Genomic DNA, 22,620 nt, shown 5'->3' on the forward strand with positions numbered 1-22,620 from the left:
TGCATCTCTCTGTAGCTCAGTACGCTTCTCTCTACAGCTCAATATGCATCTCTCTAGCTCAGTACGCTTCTCTCTATTGCTCAATATGCATCTCTCTGTAGCTCAGTACGCTTCTGTCTATAGCTCAATATGCATCTCTCTGTATCTCAGTACGCTTCTTTCTATAGCTCAGTACGCTTTTCTCTACAGCTCAATATGTATCTCTCTGTAGCTCAGTACGCTTCTCTTTACAGCTCAATATGCATCTCTCTGTAGCTCAGTATGCTTCTCTCTGTAGCTCAGTATGCCTCTCTCTATAGCTCAATATGCATCTCTCTCTAGCTCAGTACGCTTCTCTCTATAGCTCAATATACATCTCTCTGTAGCTCAGTACGCTTCTCTCTATAGCTCAATATACATCTCTCTGTAGCTCAGTACGCTTCTCTCTATAGCTCAATATGCATCTCTCTGTAGCTCCGTACGCTTCTCTCTATAGCTCAATATGCATCTCTCTCTAGCTCAGTACGCTTCTCTCTGTAGCTCAGTACGCTTCTCTGTATAGCTCAATATGCATCTCTCTGTAGCTCAGTACACTTCTCTCTGTAGCTCAAATGCATCTCTCTGTAGCTCAGTACGTTCTCTCTATAGCTCAATATGCATCTCTCTGTAGCTCAGTACGCTTCTCTCTACAGCTCAATATGTATCTCTCTGTAGCTCAGTATGCCTCTCTCTGTAGCTCAATATGCATCTCTCTGTAGCTCAGTACGCTTCTCTCTATAGCTCAATATGCATCTCTCTGTAGCTCAGTACGTTCTCTCTATAGCTCAATATGCATCTCTCTGTAGCTCAGTACGCTTCTCTCTACAGCTCAATATACATCTCTCTCTAGCTCAATATGCATCTCTCTGTAGCTCAGTACGCTTCTCTCTACAGCTCAATATGCATCTCTCTGTTGCTCAGTACGCTTCTCTCTGTAACTTAATATACATCTCTCTCTAGCTGAATATGCATCTCTCTGTAGCTCAGTACGTTCTCTCTATAGCTCAATATGCATCTCTCTGTAGCTCAGCATGCTTCTCTCTATAGCTCAATATGCATCTCCCTGTACCTCAGTACATTTCTCTCTATAGCTCAATACGCATATCTCTGTAACTCAGTACGTATCTCTCTATAGCTCAATACGCATCTCTCTGTAGCTCAGTACGCTTCTCTCTATAGCTCAATATGCATCTCTCTGTAGCTCAGTACGCTTCTCTCTATAGCTCAATATGCATCTCTCTGTTGCTCACTATGCTTCTCTCTATAGCTCAATATACATCTCTCTGTAGCTCAGTACGCTTCTCTCTATTGCTCAATATGCATCTCTCTGTAGCTCAGTATGCTTCTCTCTATAGCTCAATATGCATCTCTCTGTACCTCAGTACGTTCTCTCTATAGCTCAATATGCATGTCTCTGTAGCTCAGTACGCTTCTCTCTATAGCTCAATATGCATCTCTCTGTAGCTCAGTACACCTCCGTCTATAGCTCAATATGCATCTCTCTGTAGCTCAGTACGCTTCTCTCTATAGCTCAATATGCATCTCTCTGTAACTCAGTACTCAGAGTTTCTCTCTATAGCTCAATATGCATCTCTCTGTAGCTCAGTATGCCTCTCTATAGCTCAATATGCATCTCTGTAGCTCAGTACGCTTCTCTCTATAGCTCAATATACATCTCTCTGTAGCTCAGTACGCTTTCTATAGCTCAGTACGCTTCTCTCTACAGCTCAATATGCATCTCTCTCTAGCTCAGTACGCTTCTCTCTATAGCTCAATATGCATCTCTCTGTAGCTCAGTACGCTTCTCTCTCCAGCTCAATATGCATCTCTCGAGCTCAGTACGCTTCTCTCTATAGCTGAGTACGCTTCTCTCTGCAGCTCAATATGTTTCTCTCTGTAGCTCAGTATGCCTCTCTCTGTAGCTCAATGTGCATCTCTCTGTAGCTCAGTACGCTTCTCTCTATAGCTCAATATGCATCTCTCTGTAGCTCAGTACGCTTCTCTCTATAGCTCAATATGCATCTCTCTGTTGCTCACTATGCTTCTCTCTATAGCTCAATATACATCTCTCTGTAGCTCAGTACGCTTCTCTCTATTGCTCAATATGCATCTCTCTCTAGCTCAGTACGCTTCTCTCTGTAGCTCAGTACGCTTCTCTGTATAGCTCAATATGCATCTCTCTGTAGCTCAGTATGCTTCTCTCTATAGCTCAATATGCATCTCTCTGTACCTCAGTACGTTCTCTCTATAGCTCAATATGCATGTCTCTGTAGCTCAGTACGCTTCTCTCTATAGCTCAATATGCATCTCTCTGTAGCTCAGTACACCTCCGTCTATAGCTCAATATGCATCTCTCTGTAGCTCAGTACGCTTCTCTCTATAGCTCAATATGCATCTCTCTGTAACTCAGTACTCAGAGTTTATCTCTATAGCTCAATACGCATCTCACTGTAGCTCAGTACGCTTCTCTCTATAGCTCAATATGCATCTCTCTGTAGCTCAGTACACCTCCGTCTATAGCTCAATATGCATCTCTCTGTAGCTCAGTACGCTTCTCTCTATAGCTCAATATGCATCTCTCTGTAACTCAGTACTCAGAGCTTCTCTCTATAGCTCAATATGCATCTCTCTGCAGCTCAGTATGCCTCTCTATAGCTCAATATGCATCTCTCTGTAGCTCAGTACGCTTCTCTCTATAGCTCAATATACATCTCTCTGTAGCTCAGTACGCTTCTCTCTATGGCTCAATGTGCATCTCTCTGTAGCTCAGTACGCTTTCTATAGCTCAGTACGCTTCTCTCTACAGCTCAATATGCATCTCTCTCTAGCTCAGTACGCTTCTCTCTATAGCTCAATATGCATCTCTCTGTAGCTCAGTACGCTTCTCTCTACAGCTCAATATGCATCTCTCGAGCTCAGTACGCTTCTCTCTATAGCTCAGTACGCTTCTCTCTGCAGCTCAATATGTATCTCTCTGTAGCTCAGTATGCCTCTCTCTGTAGCTCAATGTGCATCTCTCTGTAGCTCAGTACGCTTCTCTCTATAGCTCAATATGCATCTCTCTGTAGCTCAGTACGCTTCTCTCTACAGCTCAATATGCATCTCTCTGTAGCTCAGTATGCTTCTCTCTATAGCTCAATATACATCTCTCTCTAGCTCAATATGCATCTCTCTGTAGCTCAGTACGCTTCTCTCTACAGCTCAATATGCATCTCTCTAGCTCAGTACGCTTCTCTCTATTGCTCAATATGCATCTCTCTGTAGCTCAGTACGCTTCTGTCTATAGCTCAATATGCATCTCTCTGTAGCTCAGTACGCTTCTTTCTATAGCTCAGTACGCTTCTCTCTACAGCTCAATATGTATCTCTCTGTAGCTCAGTACGCTTCTCTTTACAGCTCAATATGCATCTCTCTGTAGCTCAGTATGCTTCTCTCTGTAGCTCAGTATGCCTCTCTCTATAGCTCAATATACATCTCTCTGTAGCTCAGTACGCTTCTCTCTATAGCTCAATATACATCTCTCTGTAGCTCAGTACGCTTCTCTCTATAGCTCAATATGCATCTCTCTGTAGCTCCGTACATTTCTCTCTATAGCTCAATATGCATCTCTCTGTAGCTCAGTATGCTTCTCTCTATTGCTCAATATGCATCTCTGTCTAGCTCAGTACGCTTCTCTCTATAGCTCAATATGCATCTCTCTGTAGCTCAGTACGCTTCTCTCTATAGCTCAATATGCATCTCTCTGTAGCTCAGTACTCAGAGCTTCTCTCTGTAGCTCAATATGCATCTCTCTGTAGCTCAGTACGCTTCTCTCTATAGCTCAATACGCATCTCTCTGTAGCTCAGTACGCTTCTCTCTATAGCTCAAGATGCATCTCTCTGTAGCTCAGTACGCTTCTCTCTATAGCTCAATATACATCTCTGTAGCTCAGTACGCGTCTCTCTATAGCTCAATATACATCTCTCTCTAGCTCAGTACGCTTCTCTATAGCTCAATACGCATCTCTCTGTAGCTCAGTACGCTTCTCACCGTAGCACAATATGCATCTCTCTATAGCTCATTATACAACTCTCCATAGCTCATTACACATCTCTCTCCAGCTTATTACGCATCTCTCTATAGATCAGTATGCATCTCTCAGGTCTATAGGTCAGTATGCATGTCACTCAATATGCATTTCTGTTGCTGAACACACCTCTATAGGTCAGTATGCATCTTTGTATCGCTCAATATGTATCTCTTTGATGATCAATACCCATCGCTCTGTCGTTCATTATGCACCTGATAGATATAGGACAGAAGTCTTACATCTACACTATTCCCTTATCGTCCATATGTCTATCCAATGACCATTTGAATGCCCTTAGTGTTGGCGAGTCCACTACTGTTGCAGGCAGGGCATTCCACGCCCTTACTACTCTCTGAGTAAAGAACCTACCTCTGACATCTCTCTTATATCTATCTCCCCTCAATTTAAAGGTGTGTCCACTCATGCTAGACATCTCCATCCGAGGAAAAAGGCTCTCACTGTCCACCCTATACAATCCTCTGATCATCTTGTATGCCTCAATTAAGTCACCTCTTAACCTTCTTCTCTCTAACTAAAACAGCCTCAAGTCCCTCAGCCTTTCCTCATAAGATCTTCCCTCCATACCAGGCAACATTCTGGTAAATCTCCTCTGCATCCTTTCCAATGCTTCCACATCCTTCCTATAATGTGGCGACCAGAATTGCACGCAATACTCCAAATGCGGCCGCACCAGAGTTTTGTACAGCTGCAACATGACCTCATGGCTCCGAAACTCTATCCCTCTACCAATAAAAGCTAACACACCGTACGCCTTCTTAACAACCCTCTCACCCTGGATGGCAACTTTCAGGGATCTATGTACATGGACACCGAGATCTCTCTGCTCATCCACACTGCCAAGAATCTTACCATTAGCCCAGTACTCTGTCTTCCTGTTATTCCTTCCAAAATGAATCACCTCACACTTTTCTGCATTAAACTCCATTTGCCACCTCTCAGCCCAGCGCTGCAGCTTATCTATGTCCCTCTGTAACTTGTAACATCCTTCCGCACTGTCCACAATCCACCGACTTTAGTGTCATCTGCAAATTTACTCACCCATCCTTCTACGCCCTCCTCCAGGTCATTTATAAAAATGACAAACAGCAGTGGCCCCAAAACAGATCCTTGTGGTACACCACTAGTAACGACTCCAGTCTGAACATTTCCCATCAACCACCAGCCTTTGTCTTCTTCCAGCTAGCCAATTTCCAAACAGCTAAATCACCCTGAATCCCACGCCTCCGTATTTTCTGCAATAGCCTACCGTGGGGAACCTTATCAAACGCTTTACAGAAATCCATATACACCACATCAACTGCTTTACCCTCATCCACCTGTTTGGTCACCTACTCAAAGAACTCAATAAGCATGCAGCAAATAAAACTGGTTAACTATTATCTAATTCCTAATACCCTAGTTTAACTTGCCCCACCTTCTGTGTAAAGAGGGGTGTAAAGAAAAAAAATAAGTAAAAAGGATAAAAGTCTATTTTTAAATGGATGCCTTCCAGTGCACCCATTTCAGTCTAGACCTTTAGTTGGAGGTTTTTGTTTTCAGCCTGTATTGGTTTTCACTGTAGATTCATCCAGGTCCCAAGAATTTCTCTGCAGGTTCAGAAAAACAGCAGGTAGGCAACATTTCTGAAAAGAGAGAGAGAGGGAAGGAGGGAGAGAGAAAGAGACAGCAGCTTCTTCTCTCTGCGTCCAGGGCCCAACAGTCCCTTTCTGGATTCTCGGAAAACCATCTTACACAGGCAGGACCCAATCACCGCCAGTCGCCGGGCAGAATACGGCCTTTAGCCAATTCATTGACCACCAGCCAACCAATTGAACCGAATCCCTCCGATTACTCGGGTGCCAGAAAGTCTGCATTTTGCTGTTCAAAAGTAAAATCCCGAATAACACAGTGTATTATTTTGCAATTTTTGAGTCCCTCACTTCCAATGCTCGATTTAAAGATATATGTTCGTTAAATATCCATGGATCAAAAATGATAATGACAAGGTAAAAGAAATGTGAAATAAGGGAAACAACAGGAAGGCCCTTACAATAGCTCAATATGCAGCTATCCATCGTTCAACATGCATCTCTGTAGCTCAATACGCATCTCTTGATATGTCACTACACATCTCTGTACAACATTGCTCTATTGTTCTGTGTATTAGTTTATTTATTCCTATTTTTAGTTCTATCACTCTGCCTCCTCAATTTGTCTGTCTTCAGTTCTACCTCTCATTCTCTGACTTCATCTATCTCACGAGCCTCACTGTCTCCATCTCAGAGATGCCATTCGGTGTCACCTGTATTTCTCTCTCTGGGTTCTCTCCCTTTGTTACAATTGCCAGATTACAGTAACTATTTTGATTGATTTTAAGGACCACTTGCAACAACAAATCGAAAAGGTCAGGACAAATACAACCTCCATTCAAGCTGCCCTTGACCATCTCCAGACACAGAAGGAAAGCACCCAGGTTAGTTTGAATATTGACCGTCACTATCCACGGGCTGTTTCTTTACCTAAACAGATCAGGTCTGCTTCTTTTACATTGACTTTTGTTTAGTGAGGACTCTTGGTGCTTATCATATGAGAGTTGTCAGTTCTAGGATTGATATCCAGTGTCAGTGTCAAGCACTTTTCTATCAGACACAGATCAGGTTACATTCCAAGGTAAATCATTTACTATCCAGTTCAAATGCAAAACTAAATTCCCTCTGCACCGTCTTTGAGTCTGATATATTATTGGTTATGTACAGAGTAAGATTCTTTCTACACTCCAGGCTCAAGTACTGTCAGACCAAATGGAGCACAAGTTTTACAGAGTTAACCTTGTTAGTGGGACCAAAATTATTTTCATGAAAAATGTAAAGTGCCTGATTTACAAAGCCACCAAATTGAAAAATCTTGATTCCTGCAGGAAAAAATTAATGTGTGGAAACGCTCAGATAATCCGAACATGCTTGATAGTCATGCTTTAACACTTCTCAGAGCAGTTAATGGCCAATCAGAGGCCATAAATTCTCTATTGCTCACAGTGCCACCAGTAGTGATGGTTGGTGCTGAGAATGCTCTGAGGATTGACACTGGATCCCTGGAATCAGGTGAATGGGTGGGATGGGGTTCTTGGAGATGGGGTGGCGAGGGGTTCCGTGGCAAGGGTACGAGGTGGCTTTCCGATACCGGATTCCTTGATCGGGCACTGAGTGCCAGTCAATGAGGGACCCCCAAGTAGGCTTCTGGCAAATCTTTTAAAGTTTGCTGGGGCATTTCGGGAGCCACGGGAGACCCATACAAGCCCTGTTGAATCCCACTAAGTACTGGTGGACTCAGGGTTAAATGGCTTTAAGTGGCTAATAGGCAAGATTCCTCCATAGGACCCTTCGTGTCCTGGGCTTAATTGGGGATGGTTTTCTTGAAGCTGGGAATTGGATCTGGGTACTCTTGCCCAATTTTCCCAGCACCTCACCATCGTGCCGGCTCTGATGGGCTTCAGTAAATTCAGCCGAAAGTGATGCTTACTCAGACTCTTGGTTCTCTGCTATTTCCTTTCAGGTTCATTGTCTATCGGATTAAAATACACGTGAGAATAAATGAGCATGAAATATGGGCTGGAATTCTCCGGCCATTGCGATTCTCTGTTTCCGCCAGCAGCGCACCTCCGCCCGGGGGTTTCCCGGTTGCGTGGGGTGGCTCCAATGGTAAATCCCACTGACAAGCGGCGGGTGTGGAGAATCCCGGCATGAGCGATCGGTGTGCCACTGAGAAACACGCAGCTGTGGATGCCAAACTGCTGGCTAAGATACTGGCTACAAGGATAGAGGACTGTGTCCCGGGGGTGATAGGGGAAGACCAGACGGGATTTGTAAAGGGCAGGCAACTCAAGGCCAATGTTCGAAGGCTTTTGAATGTTATTATGATGCCCTCAGAAGGAGAGGAGGTGGAGGTAGTGGTAACGATGGATGCGGAGAAGGCTTTTGATTTGGTGGAGTGGAATTACCTGTGGGAGGCGCTGGGAAGGTTTGGGTTTGGTGAGGGCTTTATTGACTGGGTGCGGTTGCTCTATCAGGCACCAGTAGCGAGTGTCCGTACGAACCGGCTGAGGTTGGGGTATTTTGAACTACACCGAGGGACAAGGCAAGGATGCCCTCTCCCCGTTACTGTTTGCGCTGGCCATAGAGCCAATGGCCATGGCGTTAAGAGCCTCTAGGAACTGGAAAGGGCTGATATGGGGAGGGGGGGGGGGGGGGGGGGGGGTGGAGTGGAGCACCGGGTCTCGCTTTACGCAGATGACCTGCTCTTGTATATTTCAGACCCGTTGGAGGGGTTGGGAGGAAGTAATGCGAATCCTGGGGGAATTTGGCAATTTTTCGGGGTATAAGTTGAACATGGGGAAAAGCGAGATGTTCGTGATCCAGGCAAGAGGACAGGAGAAGAGACTGGGAGAGCTGCCGCTTAGAATGGTAGGAAAGAGCTTTCGGTATCTGGGAATCCAGGTGGCCCAGGAATGGGAGACACTGCACAAGTTAAACCTATCCCGGCTGGTAGAGCAAATGGAAGGGGACTTTAAGAGATGGGACATGCTCCCGCTATCACTGGCGGGGAGGGTTCAGACCGTGAAAATGACGGTCCTCCCCAGATTTCTGTTAGTCTTTCAGTGCCTCCCCATCTTCATCCCCAAGGCCTTTTTCAAGCGGGTGAATAAGATTATTTTGGGCTTTGTGTGGGCGAGTGAAACCCCGTGAGTGAAGAAAGTGTTGCTGGAGCGTAGTCGGGGGGGAGGGTGGGTTGGCGCTGCCGAACTTCTGCAATTACTCCTGGGCAACTAATATAGTCATGATTAGGAAGTGGGTAGCGGGGGAGGGGTCGGTTGTGGGAGCGGATGGAGGCGGCGTCATGTAAAGACACAAGTTTGGGACCACTGATAATGGCACCTCTTCCGTTTTCGCTGGCTCGATACTCCACAAGTCCGGTGGTGGTGGCGGCTCTGAGAATCTGGAGGCAGTGGAGGAGACATAAGAGAGGGGAGGGAGCATCGATTTGGACCCCGATTTATAAGTATCATCGGTTTGTACCGGGTAGGCTGGATGGTGGGTTCCGGAGGCGTCAGGGGGCAGGAATCAGAAGGATGGGGGATCTATTTATAGACGGGAGCTTTCCCAGCTTGAAAGCCTTGGAGGATAAATTTTAATTGCCCGCAGGGAATTGGTTTAGGTATTTGCAGGTGCGAGACTTCCTGAGAAAGCAGGTCCCGGCCTTTCCCCTGCTGCCGCCACGGGGGATACAGGATAGAGTAGTCTCCAGTACCTGGGTGGGAGAGGGGAAGGTATCGGATATTTACCAGAAGCTTTCGGAGGCGGTGGAAACCCCAGTGGAGGAGCTTAAGGGCAAGTGGGAGGACATGCTAGGAGGAGAGACAGAGGCAGATCGAAGGGCGGATGCCCTAAGCAGGGTTAGTACCTCCTCATCATGTGCCAGGCTTAGCCTGATACAATTTAAGGTAGTCCACCGGGCACACATGACAGTGGCCCGGATGAGCAAGTTTTTCGGGGTCGAGGACAGGTGTGCGAGGTGCACGGGAAGCCCAGCAAATCGTGTCCACATGTTTTGGGCATGCCCGAAGCTTAGAGGATTTTGGCAGGGTTTTGCGAAGGCAATGTCCATGGTACTAAAAACACGGGTGGTGCCGAGTCCGGAGGTAGTGATCTTTGGAGTGTCGGAAGAGCCGGGAATTCAGGGGGTGAGAGAGGCCGACGTCTTGGCCTTTGCCTCCCTGGTAGCCCGGAGATGGATCCTGCTAATATAGAGGGACTCGAAGACCCTGAGTGTAGAGACCTGGGTTAGTGACAGGGCTGGGTTTCTCAGTCACGAGACGATAAAGTTCGCCTTAAGCGAGTCAATGGTCGGGTTCACCCGGAGGTGGCAGCCGCTCGTCGACTTTCTCGGGGAAAATTAAAATGTCAGCAGAAGCAGTATTCCAAGGGTGCCGGGGGGGTGGGGGGAAGAGAAGGTTGGGGTTTGTGAAGATTGGGTTGGGTGTGGCAATGTTTATTAAACCATGTTTATGTCATTGTTATTATTATAAAAATTTTCAAATACCTGAATAAAAATATTTTAAAAATAAAAGAGAAACTCGCAGCTGGGTTACCGGAAAATCCAGCTCATGTTCTCCGGAGCACTAAAGTAGATAATGCCTGTCTAGGTTCAGCCAGTGAAACAACTTGCAGTTGAGTGAGCTGCAGTGTAATAACCAGAGTGTTTCCATTTAACAGACACTGATCAGGGAGACCAAAATCCAAATTCAGGAGAAATGTACTGCAATACGGAAGTATTTTGAAAATGAAGAAAAAGAAGCATTTAAATACCTCGACAAAGTACAGAGACATGTGACTGGAGAAATCGATGCCCAGATTCTTGAACTGGAAAACAAAATGGAAGCATTTGAGAAAAATCTGTCTGATTTCAGTGATCTCTTAACGAAGAACGACAAACTGATTTTCATACAGGTAACGTGTTTTGCACTGCAGCCTCTCCTGTCGAGAACTCTTTTTAACCTGTGGAATTTTACGTCTTAGCTTTTTTTCAATCCAAAATTCAGAGGAAGATGTTCCAGGTTGCAGGTCGATAGGAAGTGTATGGGGAGGTTTGGGTTGAGGAGGGTGTTGGTCTGGGGATATGGGAGCAGTGAGAGGAAGTGTTGAAGTTTTAGACAATTGGGGAAAGGCCATGGAACCGAGGTATCATTAATGGGAACTTCTGGAATTTGGGAGCGGGGAAGCTGCAGGCTTTGGGAGGGAAAGGTTGATTTTGGGGTGTGGGAGTGCTGGCAAGGTATTGGAGAATTTGTTCAATGTGGGAATATTAAAAATTCCAGGAAGGTGTGCTGTAAGGTCTTCTAGCCCTGGGAGTTGTTCCTTGGGGATGTGTAAGCAATCGAGCATGGATTGGGAGCAGAGGACAAGCTTGTCTCTGGGAGCATTGGGAAAAGGACTAAAACACCAGCAACAATTTATACTTATACGCCACCTTAAATGTAATGAAACTTCCCAAGGTGCTTCACAGGAGCACTATAAACCAAAGTATGACATCAAACCTCACTTTAAAATATATTCATGGGATGTAGATATCGCTGGAAAGTCCAGAATTTGTTGCCTATCCCTTGAACTGAGTAGCTTGCTAGGGCACTCAGAGTGAACCACATTGCTGTGGGTCTGGAGTCACATGTAAGCCAGGCCAGGTAAATATGGCAGAATAAAGGACACTCATGAACCAGATGAGTTTGAATGACAGTTGACAAGAATTTTTTTTTAAAATTCCAGATTTTTTTTTACTGAATTCAAATTTCACCAAATGCTGTGATGGGATTTGAACCTCAGTCCACAGAGCAGTACTCTGGGTCTCTGGTTTACTAGTCCAGTCACAATAGCATTACTCCACCGCCTCCCCAGGAAGGCTACAGTATTGGTCATTCCTAGTTATCTTGTGGACCTTGTCTTGGGTGCATCAGTTCTTGGGCTCTTGATGATCCCACAGTGATGATTCGATTCCCAGAATTCCCACACAGCAGTGATAAAGGAATGGCAATCCATCTCCCAGTCAGGATGTTGTGTGTCTTGGAGGGGAACTTGGGGATGATTTGTGTTCCTGCGATACTGCTGCTGCTGTCCTCAGTGGGAGAAGTCATGGGGTTTAGGAGATGCTGTTGAAGTCAGTCTGGTGAGTCGTTGCAATACTTCCGGAGAATGGTATGAACTGCAGCGACTGTGAGCTTGAATGGAAGACCAAGGGCTCAGTTGAATTAAATGATCGGAAAAATATTACCGGAGGAGGAAGGTAAGGAGTGAGGGATTGTAGCAGTGATCAATTATATTTGGATAAAACAAACTGCTGGGGAAGGGACAAGGAATAGAATACATACACTGTCCCAAACCACTGGTGTCGGGATTCAGTGGTATGCATGTGAATGCATAAATATTCAAAACCAAACTAGTCCAGTTATAATACCACTACGCCATCACCTCCCCATTACTCACTCTCCTCATAAGGAGACATTAGGTCAGATGACTAAAATATTGGTCAGTGGGTAGGTTTTAAAGAATGTCTTCAAGGAGGATGGGGAGGTGTAGAGAAAGTAATCCAGGGCTTGGGACCTAGTTATCTGAAGGTTTGGCCACCTATGATGGAGCAGTTAAAATTGAAGATGCACAAGAGGCCAGAATTAGAGATGGACAGATATTTTGAAGGATTGTGGGTCTGGAAGAGATTACAGAGCTAGGGAGGGGTAAGAGTTTGCAAATAAGGATGAGGATTTCAAAATCACGATGTTGCTTGAGTGTGAACTTGTGTGTGTGGGCACAGGCTCATAGCAGAATGAGATTTACTGAAAGTTAAGTCATAGGCAGCAGAGTTTTAGATGATGTCAAGAGGAGAGAACAGTCAGGAATGTGTTGAAGTAGTCGAGTCTAGACTATCGCAAATGGTTTTTAGACCATTAGGAGAGGCGGGGTCACTGCCTGTAGGTGAGGTGGATGTGTCAGGCAATGCAGACCTGCGGAGGAGGTTGTAATGAGAGGAATGATTGGGGAGAAAGAGTTTAGAATCCAGGATAATTGGGAAGGGTGATGGTGTTGTACTATCGTGGTGAATGTCCTGTGTTGGGGGAGCTGAGATATGGCACTATTCTTAAGAGGGAGAGTTCAAGGAAAATGAATTCTGTAAACCGTTATAAATGTCCTTTTCCCAGAAGTTTAAAAGTGAGTGCACATTGGTGTAAGATTTAATGAGGTAGTAACTTTAAAAAAAAGGTTGTCATGGTACCTAAGGATCTAAAACAAACTACATCAAATCCTCAATTTTCTCGCTACTGACTGGTGATGAGGAACATCATTTCCTGCCAGCAATTATTGGAATATCATTGGTGTGATGCCTTGTTTTTCTTTGACCATGTGTTGACAGAAAGTGAGATTCCTCACAGCTTGGGCATTCTTCCTCACTCCCTTTCCAGAACAACTAATTGGCTTGCCTGAAGATGAGTGCCTGATGGAGGTGTCATACCTTTCATTTCAAGTGGAAATATTGGGCCAATCAAACAGCCTCGTTGTGTTCGACCCGGGATGTGACAAGGCCATTAAATCTCGTGAGAGGCCTCTCGCAAGACTTACAATGCTCGGGACACCTCACGAGATCTAACGACCTGTGATTTTAGCACTGCTGCACCACGGCGCCGAGGTCCCAGGTTCGATCCCGGCCCCGGGTCACTTGTCTGTGTGGAATTTGCACATTCTCCCCGTGTCTGCGTGGGTCTCACCCTCGCAACCCAAAGATGTGCAGGTTAGGTGGATTGGCCACGCTAAATTGCCCCTTAATTGGGAAAAAAAAGAATTGGGTACTCTAAATTTTAAAAAAAAGTTTGTTTGCTTTGCAATTATTAGATCCACAAGAAGCCCTAGTTAATGTTTGCCATAGAATACCAATGAATCTCAGCAATTATTCTCCAACAGTATTACTGATATTTAATGCACTTATATCTTATACAATATTCATATTATTTGTTTTATCTCATTATTTCAGGGATTTAATTCAATGGGATTGAGGTAAGTGAAATTAAGTTTGCCATAATTCACTGAAATTGATTAAAACTGCAGCAGGTATGGTGTAGACCTTAATTTAAATGTACCTTTATCTGTTTCTGCTGCTGCAGTGTGTGCTACGTTACATGTTGGACTTTTAAAATAATCGTTTCAGCTTGGCTCAATGGCTACACCCTCATTTCTGGATCTGACTAAAGACCTTTTTTTACTGCACTGTAAAGAGGCTACATAAATGCAAATTGTTATTGTTGATGAAGCAGAGAACCCACTTTCCAACCAGTCCGCACTCTCCTCTCGCGCAGTCTAAATTGTTGTTGCCTGTATGATTGGCAGTCTCGCACGTTCTGCCTTGACGAGTTCAAGACGGAAAGCTTCGACAGCAGTGATCAGAGTGTCGTGAGTTTAAGCCCAGGTATCCTGATTGCCACTTCAGTGGAGTACTGAGGGAGTGCTGCATTGTTGAAGGAGCTACCTTTCAGATGAGGTGTTAAACCAAGCTGCCGATTGGGTTTTTAAAAAGTTATTAATGGGATGTGGGCGTCGCTGGCTAAGATGTATTGCCCATCCATAATTGTCCTCGAGAGGGGTATAAAAAAAATGCCATGCCGCGATTTAAAGAGGGGCACAGAGTTCATAACATGCCCGAACTGACATTTGTCTCTGAACCAACCCCATCAAAGTAGATTAAGTTGTTGTTTCCTGATTGCTGTTAATGCGACTTTGCAGTGTACGATTAGGCTGCTACAGTATCTACATCACACTAATTGCATTTTAATTAACTTTATTAGTTGCAAAATGTCATGGAACAACATGAGAATACGAAAGTCCCCACATAAATGCAAATTCTTTATTTATTCAATGAATAACTGAAGAGAGATCTCCTCAAATGATATAAAGCATTCGTTACCGTCTCTGCTTATCAAATAGATTCTTCCCGAGGTGACTTTGAACACACTTTAAAATGGTGAAATATTTAAATCTTATGAATGGATCTTGCTAACCTGCAATTTTACCCACATTCATATTGATAGAAAATATGATCATGTGGCATGGAGAATGTGGGACAGAAAATTCTGGAAGTAATCTGGAACTGTTCTGCATCTGGAGAATATCTGTAAATATGATGAAGCAGTCATACTGTCAAATTTGGCTTCAAGGCTTTTTCTCTGTTGCACCAATGAATGATTGTGGGTATGTCCATTAAATGGGATAGTGGGTGTGAATAAATGATCCAATAAATGAGATACTGAGCACATGAGTAAATAATCCATAAACGGAGTATGTGAATTTATTTATTTTAATAATAATTTTATTCAAACAAAATTTTCAATATTACAAAGAGAACCCATCACCACACAACCCATCACAAACCAGTTTTATACCAAGCCAAACCTAACCCCTCCCAAGACCGTCTCCCCCCCCTCCGCCCCCCGCAAAGAAGACCTTAATAGATTGACCAACCCTCACCCATCCCCCTAACAGCTGACGGTAACCAGCTCCCCGAAAACGAAAATGATCGGCTGCTACGTTGAGTAAAACCCGTCCGCCGACTGCCTCATCGCATACTCGATCTCCTCCAGGTACAGAAATTCCACCAGGTCCCCATACCAGGCCGAAGCCTTAGGCGACACCGGAGACCTCCACCCGAGCAAGTCTCGCCTCTGGGCTATTAACAAGGTGAAGGCCAAGACATCCTCCTTCGTCCCCGCCTGCAGCACAGGCAAGTCCGACACTCCAAAAATGACCACCAGTGGGCACGGCTCCAGCGTAACACCCAGAATCCCTGACATTGTTTCAAAAAAGGAGACCCAAAAATTAACAAGCAGGACGAGAACATGTGCCCCCTGGTGAGGTGTGCCCTGTGCACCACCTTGAACTGTATCAGACTTAACCTTGCACACGAGAAGGTAAAGTTAACCTGGTGAAGTGCCTCACTCCACACACCCCGCCCCCCCCCAAAGACATCCTCCCATTTCCTCTTCTTCCAGTGATGCCTCACCAGCAACTGCTCATAAATGTCTGACATCCTTCCCTCCCCTAGCTTGTCCAAGGACAGGACCCTATCCACAAGCAAGGACGCCAGTACCAGGAGAAACAAAGGAAGCTCCTTACATACAAAATCACGCACCAGAAAGGATCTGAATACGTTGTATCTGAGGAGCTCGAACTTCTCCAAGATCTGATCTGGACCAACAAACCTACCCTCCAGAAACATATCCCTAAACCTCTCCAACCCCTTCCCCTCCCATGCCCTGAATGTTGACTCTAAACCAGACAGCACAAACCTATGGTTTCCCCAAATCGGAGGCAACAGCGACATAGATCCTAATTTAAAATGCTGCCTAAATTGATTCCAAATCTTCAAAGAGGCTGTTGCCGCTAGGCTTGACGAAAATTTCACTGGAGCGAAGGAGAGTGGGACAGTAACAAGGGCCTTCAGACTCGATCCTATATACAAAGCCTCCTCCATCCACCCCCATATAGAGTCCGGATCCTTAACGCACCACCACGCCTTTTCAATGTTTGCCACCCAGTAATATTACAGCAGATTAGGTAGTGCCAATCACCCGATTATCCATTTGCAGAATGGATAAGACCAAGGGGTCTTACACACCCATCCAAAAGTAGATATTAACTTATTGACCCTATCAAAGAAAGCCTTAGAAAGAAAGTCTGGGAGACAGTGGAACAGAAACTGAAAGCTTGGGAGAAAATTCATCTTCAGCGATTGTAATCACCCTGCCAAGGTCAGAGGGCGGGCATCCCATCTCTTCAAATCAGCCTTCACCCCATCCACCACACCGGGCAAGTGAGGACCAATCATGGGCCATCCGATTCCCAGATAGCAGAAACTAGTCCTGGCTGGATGAAACAGTAGCCTCCCAGATCCCCTCCCCTCCCGGGAAAGGGGGGGGGGGGGGGGGCACCGGGAAAAAAATCACTCTTGCCCAGGTTTAGCTTATACCCTGACCCTGAAAAAGAGCCAAACTCCCTTAATAAATAAATAAAATGCTTATTGTCACAAGTAGGCTTCAATTAAGTTACTGTGAAAAGCACCTAATCGCCACATTCCGGCGCCTGTTCGGGGAGGCTGGCACGAGAAACCTCCATTATCTCCCCTACATTGTAGAGTAGGCGCGTGGTGTCGAATAGCAAATCATTCACATATAACGACACCCTATGTTCCCTCCCTCCATACTCTATTCCACTCCAACTGGTAGATGACCTCACCACAATGGTTAGTGGCTCAATCACACAACAGCGGAGATAATGGGCACCCTTACCTTGAACCCCTGTTCAGTTGCAAGTACCCTGAGCTCAGAGCATTTGTACGGACACTCGCAGTGGGGGCCCTGTACAAAGGTCTAATCCAAGATATAAATTTTGGCTCAAAGCCAAACCACCCCAACATCTGGAAGAGATGCCCCCACTCAACCCTGTCGAACACTTTGTTCACATCCCATTGTAATAATCACCTCTGGCTTGGTCAATGCGGAGGACAACAAAACCACTTTCAACAATCTCCTATGTTGACCGACAACTGCCAGCCTCTAACAAATCCTGCGTGCTCCTCGGAAATCACCCCCGGCAGGCAGGGCTCCAAACGAGTTGCCAACATCTTAGCCAACAACTTAGCATCAGCGTTTAGCAGGGAAATAGGTCGGCACGACCCACACTCCTTGGGATCCTCATCATTTCCAGATTCAAGGAAATCAACACCTACATCAGCATGGCCGGCCACACCCTCTGAGACAGAGGATTACCGAACATATCCCGCAGAACTGGAACCAACAGACGAGCACATTGTTGATAATATGCAACAGGGAATCCATTCGGACCCGGTGCCATCGAATACAATTCACGATCTTCTTCTGCCCAATCAGCACCTCCAGCTTCTGCCTTCCCTCCGGTTCCACCCCCGGGAAGGTCAACCCATCCAAAAACTGTAACATTATCAAAACCTCTTCCGGAGGTTCCGACTTATATAGCCCTTGGTAAAAGGTCTCAAACACCTCATTAACCTTTCCTGGGGCAGAAACCAACCTGCCACCCGAGTCCTGAACCTGATCTATTGCCTGGCAGGCAGTCTGTCCCCTCAGCTGGTGAGCTAACAGATGGCTGGTCTTCTCCCCATACTCATTAAAAAGTCCTCCTCGAGCGACGCAGCTGTCCCGCTGCCTTCCCCATTGGCAACAAATCGAAATCCATCTGCAATTTCTTTCTCTCTGCCAAAAGCAACCGAGTATTGGTGGTCTACCTCAAGGATGGAATCCACCAGCCTCTACTTCTCCACCTTCCCAGCTTTATCCCAGGTTATGTTGCGCTCCACCCCGCTGCTTTTCGGGTGCAACACGACCAGTAGATCCCACCCAAAGTCTTTCAAATATTGAATCAACAGTCACCCCCCCCCCTCCCCCCCCACCTCTACCCATGCCCAACTTTAATACCAAACATTATAGGAAGAGTGGAAAACCACACCCAAATTCTCTCCCCCAAACAGCTCCAACAGTACAATAAACAACCTCCAATTTCACCCAGCTACAAGCCCCATAACAACACCACATCCTCCCACACTTTACAACAATTCCACACAAAAAATACAGATACAAAAGAACTTAACAATGAACAAACAGTAAAGACCACAGTCCTCGAGCACTTCAGATCCCTCCCCAGTCCGTGTCTATTAACAAAGTAATTCACTTCCTCCGGTGCATTGAAATAATCGTTTCTGTCCTTGTAGGTGACCCGAAGATGAGCCTGATGCACGATCCCAAATCGCACATTGCTTTTATAGAGCGCAACCTTGGCCTTATTAAATGCCACACATTTTCTTGCCAGCTCTGCCCCGATGTCCTGGTATATTCTGATGGCATGGTCCTCCCATCTACAAGCTCGGTGGTCTTTCGCCTACCTCAGGACTCCTTGTCCAGGTATCTATGGAATCTGACAACGATCTCCCATGGTGGGCTCCCCTGATCTGGGCTTCTGCCTCAATGATCGATGGGCCTGGTCCAACTCAGGAAGGGTCAGGCTGGGTTGGAAAGATCCGCTATACCACCTCTCTCTACCTATTAGAGATGTAACCCGTGCCGTTTGTACCTTTCACGCCCTCCGGCAGCCCAACAATTCTTAAATTCTACCATCTAGAGCGATTCTCCAGATCATCAACTTTGGCCTTTAATGCCCTCCCCTCGCTCCTCTGCCTGAAACACCGGGCGGGATTCTCCACTCCCACGCCGAAGTGGCCGCGCCGTCGTGAACGCCGTCGAGGTTCACGACGGCGCGGAACGGCCCCGGTCCCGACCAATTCAGGCCCTGACAATGGGCCAGTATCGGGGCCGCGTCATCTACACGCGCCAGGCCTTGTCGCCCGCGTAAAAGCGGCGCCGCATAAATGATGCGGCCGGCGCCGCATAACGGACGTCATCCGCGCATGCGCGGGTTGGCCGGCGCCAACCCGTGCATGCTTGGTTGCCGTCCTCTCTAAGTCCTCCCTGCAAGAAGATGGGGGACGGATCTTGCGGGGCCGCGGAAGGAAGGAGGTCCTCCTTCAGAGAGGACGTCACATCCAGGTGAAGCCCGGTGCAGGATCCCTCCCTTGCCCCCCCACAGACCGCCCCCCCAGCATTCACGCACCGCCCACGTCTGCAGCGACCAGGTGTGGACGGCGCCGGGGGGAACCCGCCGTTTTGGCCTGGCCGCTCGGCCGACCCGGGCCTCAGAATAGCGGGGGTGCTGGAGAATCGCCATTTTGGGTGAATCCGGCGATTCTCCGGCCTGCGGCCCGCGAAACTCGACCGGGCCGTTCCCGGAAATCTTGGCGGCCCAGGCGATTCACCCAACCGGCGTGGGAGTGGAGAATCGTGCCCACCATCTCTGCCTCCAAAGAGACAATCTGATCATTATGGTTGGTGAGCGCCTCACCCACCTTATTGATTGGTGCCTCCTGTACCGCTTTCCGCTGATTCAGCTTGACCAAGGATGTCAGAATAGGTGCCACGGCCCCTCAATCACCTTCATCAGATCCTCAGCAACCACTTGTCGCTGCTTCTTAAATTCACTTGTTAAGAAGTCCACCAATTTCTCGGTTGTCCACCGAGGGGGCATCGGTGCCACAGAGACCTCCGCCATTTTCTCCCCTTCTGAGGCTCGAGGACCTTCTGAATCTGACGAGGATCCCTTGCCCGACTTCTGCCTTGTACTGTATCCACAAGACATAATTTGCAAGAGGGGATCTTATTCTAACAAACTAGACTAATTTCGTCCCAAAAATCATCCGTCAACCGGGCAGAAAGGGCCAAAGAAACAAATCCCCAGGCGGAACCACCACATGTATGCGCATGTTTACCTCATAGCTGCCACCAGAAGCCATATTTGATTATACATTTTCCAGGGATCTGAATGGATGTATAATCACTCCATTAACTCAGCACCCGAGTTAATCTAAATTCACCCCGTTTCTCAGTACCACCAAATAGGAAATGGACAGCTGATCTGCACATTTTCTGTCTGCTGAGAACAGTTAAAATTGACCCCTGAATTTTCAAGATTACGCTACTAATCAAGGAGTGAATGTGTGTATAATCATCTGATTAAATTATACCAGAGTGTGTGCATAGTCACCTCATTAATCAGGTTTGCTCAGCCCCTTACAAATTTCAGGCCAACTTTGAATATTCTTTCCATTTCAGCATTACTTGCTACACTTGTGAGTGACCCCTGTGTCTTCTGTTCAGGAATGCACACACAGTGCCCATCTCCCTAATCATACATTAATTTAACCTGCGGGCGTATTAATAATGCCTCCTCGTGGTTTGGTCTGGATATTATATATTCCTTCTATGTCCTCCCAAATTCTTCTCCAGTCATTAAATTTCCTGTTCAATCCCCAACTGGAGGTTGATTTCTGATTCCTGGCCTGTGGTTGAGTTGCAGAGCTGTTTAGTCAAGTTTCTGCCATACCTGGGATTGCAGATCTACAGAGATGATCAGGTAGGCACACACAGCAGCTAGTCTGTGCATAGGAAGGACCTACAAAAAGCAATAAAATAAATGTACAGATAATCTATTTTCTGGTGGTTGTTTAAGGAGCGGAGTACAAGCCAGGACGTCAAAATAATTCTCCAATTATTCCTTTGCTTGTACTAATACGGTTTTGCTGAAAATAATTTTGAACAGTTGTTGGACCCAAAGCCATCCATTGAAACCCTCTGCTGAGCCTACAAGTGGCAAACATTGACAGGGCAGCAATAATAACCCTGACCGAGGTAGGAGGAATGAAGTCAAGGCTTGGGTAGTGAGATAGTAGATCTCATCAGCCAATTTCTCATTTTTTCCCCCCTCTATTCCTCTCGATATTGGATAGGATAGTGGAGGAAAATTCCTCGACTGAATCAATTGACTTTTACTCTCACTTCAAAGTAACATTCGAGTAGCTACATGCGGCAGGGGAATGGGAACCGATGCAGGAAGTCGGAGGGAAGTAAAACGGGGCCAGAAACAAAAAGCAGTAAGGAGGAAAGTGTAAGGCAGAGAAGCCATAGTCAAAAATCAAAAAGGGCCACAGTACAGGGTACAGTGACTGGAGAGTGTGAAAAGGGAGGTGGTCAATGCAGGATTGAGGGTGTTGTACCTAAATGCGCGCAGTATACGGAACAAGGTAAATGAGCTTGTTGCGCTGATTGAAATTGGCCGGTACAATGTTGTGGGCATCACAGAGACATGGCTGCAAGGGGATCAGGGCTGGGATCGCAATATCCAAGGATATACGTCCTATCGAAAGGACAGGCAGATGGGTAAAGGGGGCGGGTTTCTTTGTTAGTAAGGAATTAAGTTAAATCGATAGAAAGGAGCTATATAGGATCAGAAGGCATAGAATCTCTGAGTTGAGGAATCGCAAAGGTAAAAAGACCCTGATGGGAGTTATGTACAGGCCTCCTAGCAGTAGTCAGGATGTGTGGCAGAAAATAAGTCAGGAGATAGAAAAGGCATGTAAAAAAGGCAATATTACAATAATCATGGGGGACTTCAATATACAGGTGGACTGGGAAAATCAGGTTGGTAGTGGATCCCAAGAAATGGAATTTGTGGTATGTCTAAGAGATGTTTTTTTTGGAGCAGCTTGTGACAGAGCCTACTAGGGAACAGGCAATTCTGGATTGTGATGTGTAATGAGGCAGACTTGATTAGGGAACTTAAGGTGAAGGAACCCTTAGGGAGCAGTGATAGAATTTACCCTGCAGTTTGAGAGAGAGAAGCTCCAATCAGATGTAATGGTATTACAATAAAATAAGGGTAACTACAAAGACATGAGGGAGGAGCTGGCCAGGGTTGATTGGAAAAGGAGCCTAGCAGGGGAGACAGTGGAACAGCAATGGCAGGAGTTTTTGGGGGTTATTAGGGAGGCACAACAGAAATTCATCCCAAGGAGGAGGAAACATGCTAAGGGGAGGACAAGGCATCCATGGCTGATGAGGGTTATCAAGGACAGCATAAAGGCTAAAGAAAAAGCGTACAAAGTGGCGAGGATTAGTGGGAAACCAGAGGATTGGGAAGCCTTTAAAAGCGAGCAGAGGATAACTAAAAAAGCAATAAAAGGGGGAAGGAGATGAAGTATGAATGCACGCTAGCTAGTAATATAAAGGAAGATAGGAAGAGATTTTTTCAATATATAAGAGAGAGGCAAAAATAGACACTGGACCACTAGAAAATGTGGCTGGAGATGTAATAATAGGAAACAAAGAAATGGCAGACGAACGGAATAGTTACTTTGCATCAGTCTTCACAGTGGAAGACACCAGTGGGATGCCAGAGCTCCAGGAGAACCAGGGGGCAGAGGTGAGTGCAGTGACCATTACTAAGGAGAAGGTTCTGGGGAAACTGAAAGGTCTGAAGGTGGATAAGTCACCTGGACCGGATGGACTACACCCCAGGGTCCTAAAAGA

General features: G+C 46.1%; 1 protein-coding gene across 1 annotated transcript in view; it reads left to right on the forward strand.

Moving 5' to 3' along the window:
- LOC140395130 (E3 ubiquitin/ISG15 ligase TRIM25-like) overlaps positions 1-22,620 on the forward strand; it is a 46,569-nt gene that overhangs the window by 14,715 nt on the left and 9,234 nt on the right. Inside the window, exons 2-4 of the mRNA XM_072482594.1 lie at positions 6,466-6,561; positions 10,358-10,591; positions 13,656-13,678. Of these exons, the coding sequence (XP_072338695.1) occupies positions 6,466-6,561; positions 10,358-10,591; positions 13,656-13,678 (353 nt within the window). The remainder of the gene's footprint in view (positions 1-6,465; positions 6,562-10,357; positions 10,592-13,655; positions 13,679-22,620) is intronic.

This window comes from Scyliorhinus torazame, chromosome 18, assembly GCF_047496885.1.
Source record: "Scyliorhinus torazame isolate Kashiwa2021f chromosome 18, sScyTor2.1, whole genome shotgun sequence".
NCBI lineage: Eukaryota > Metazoa > Chordata > Chondrichthyes > Carcharhiniformes > Scyliorhinidae > Scyliorhinus > Scyliorhinus torazame.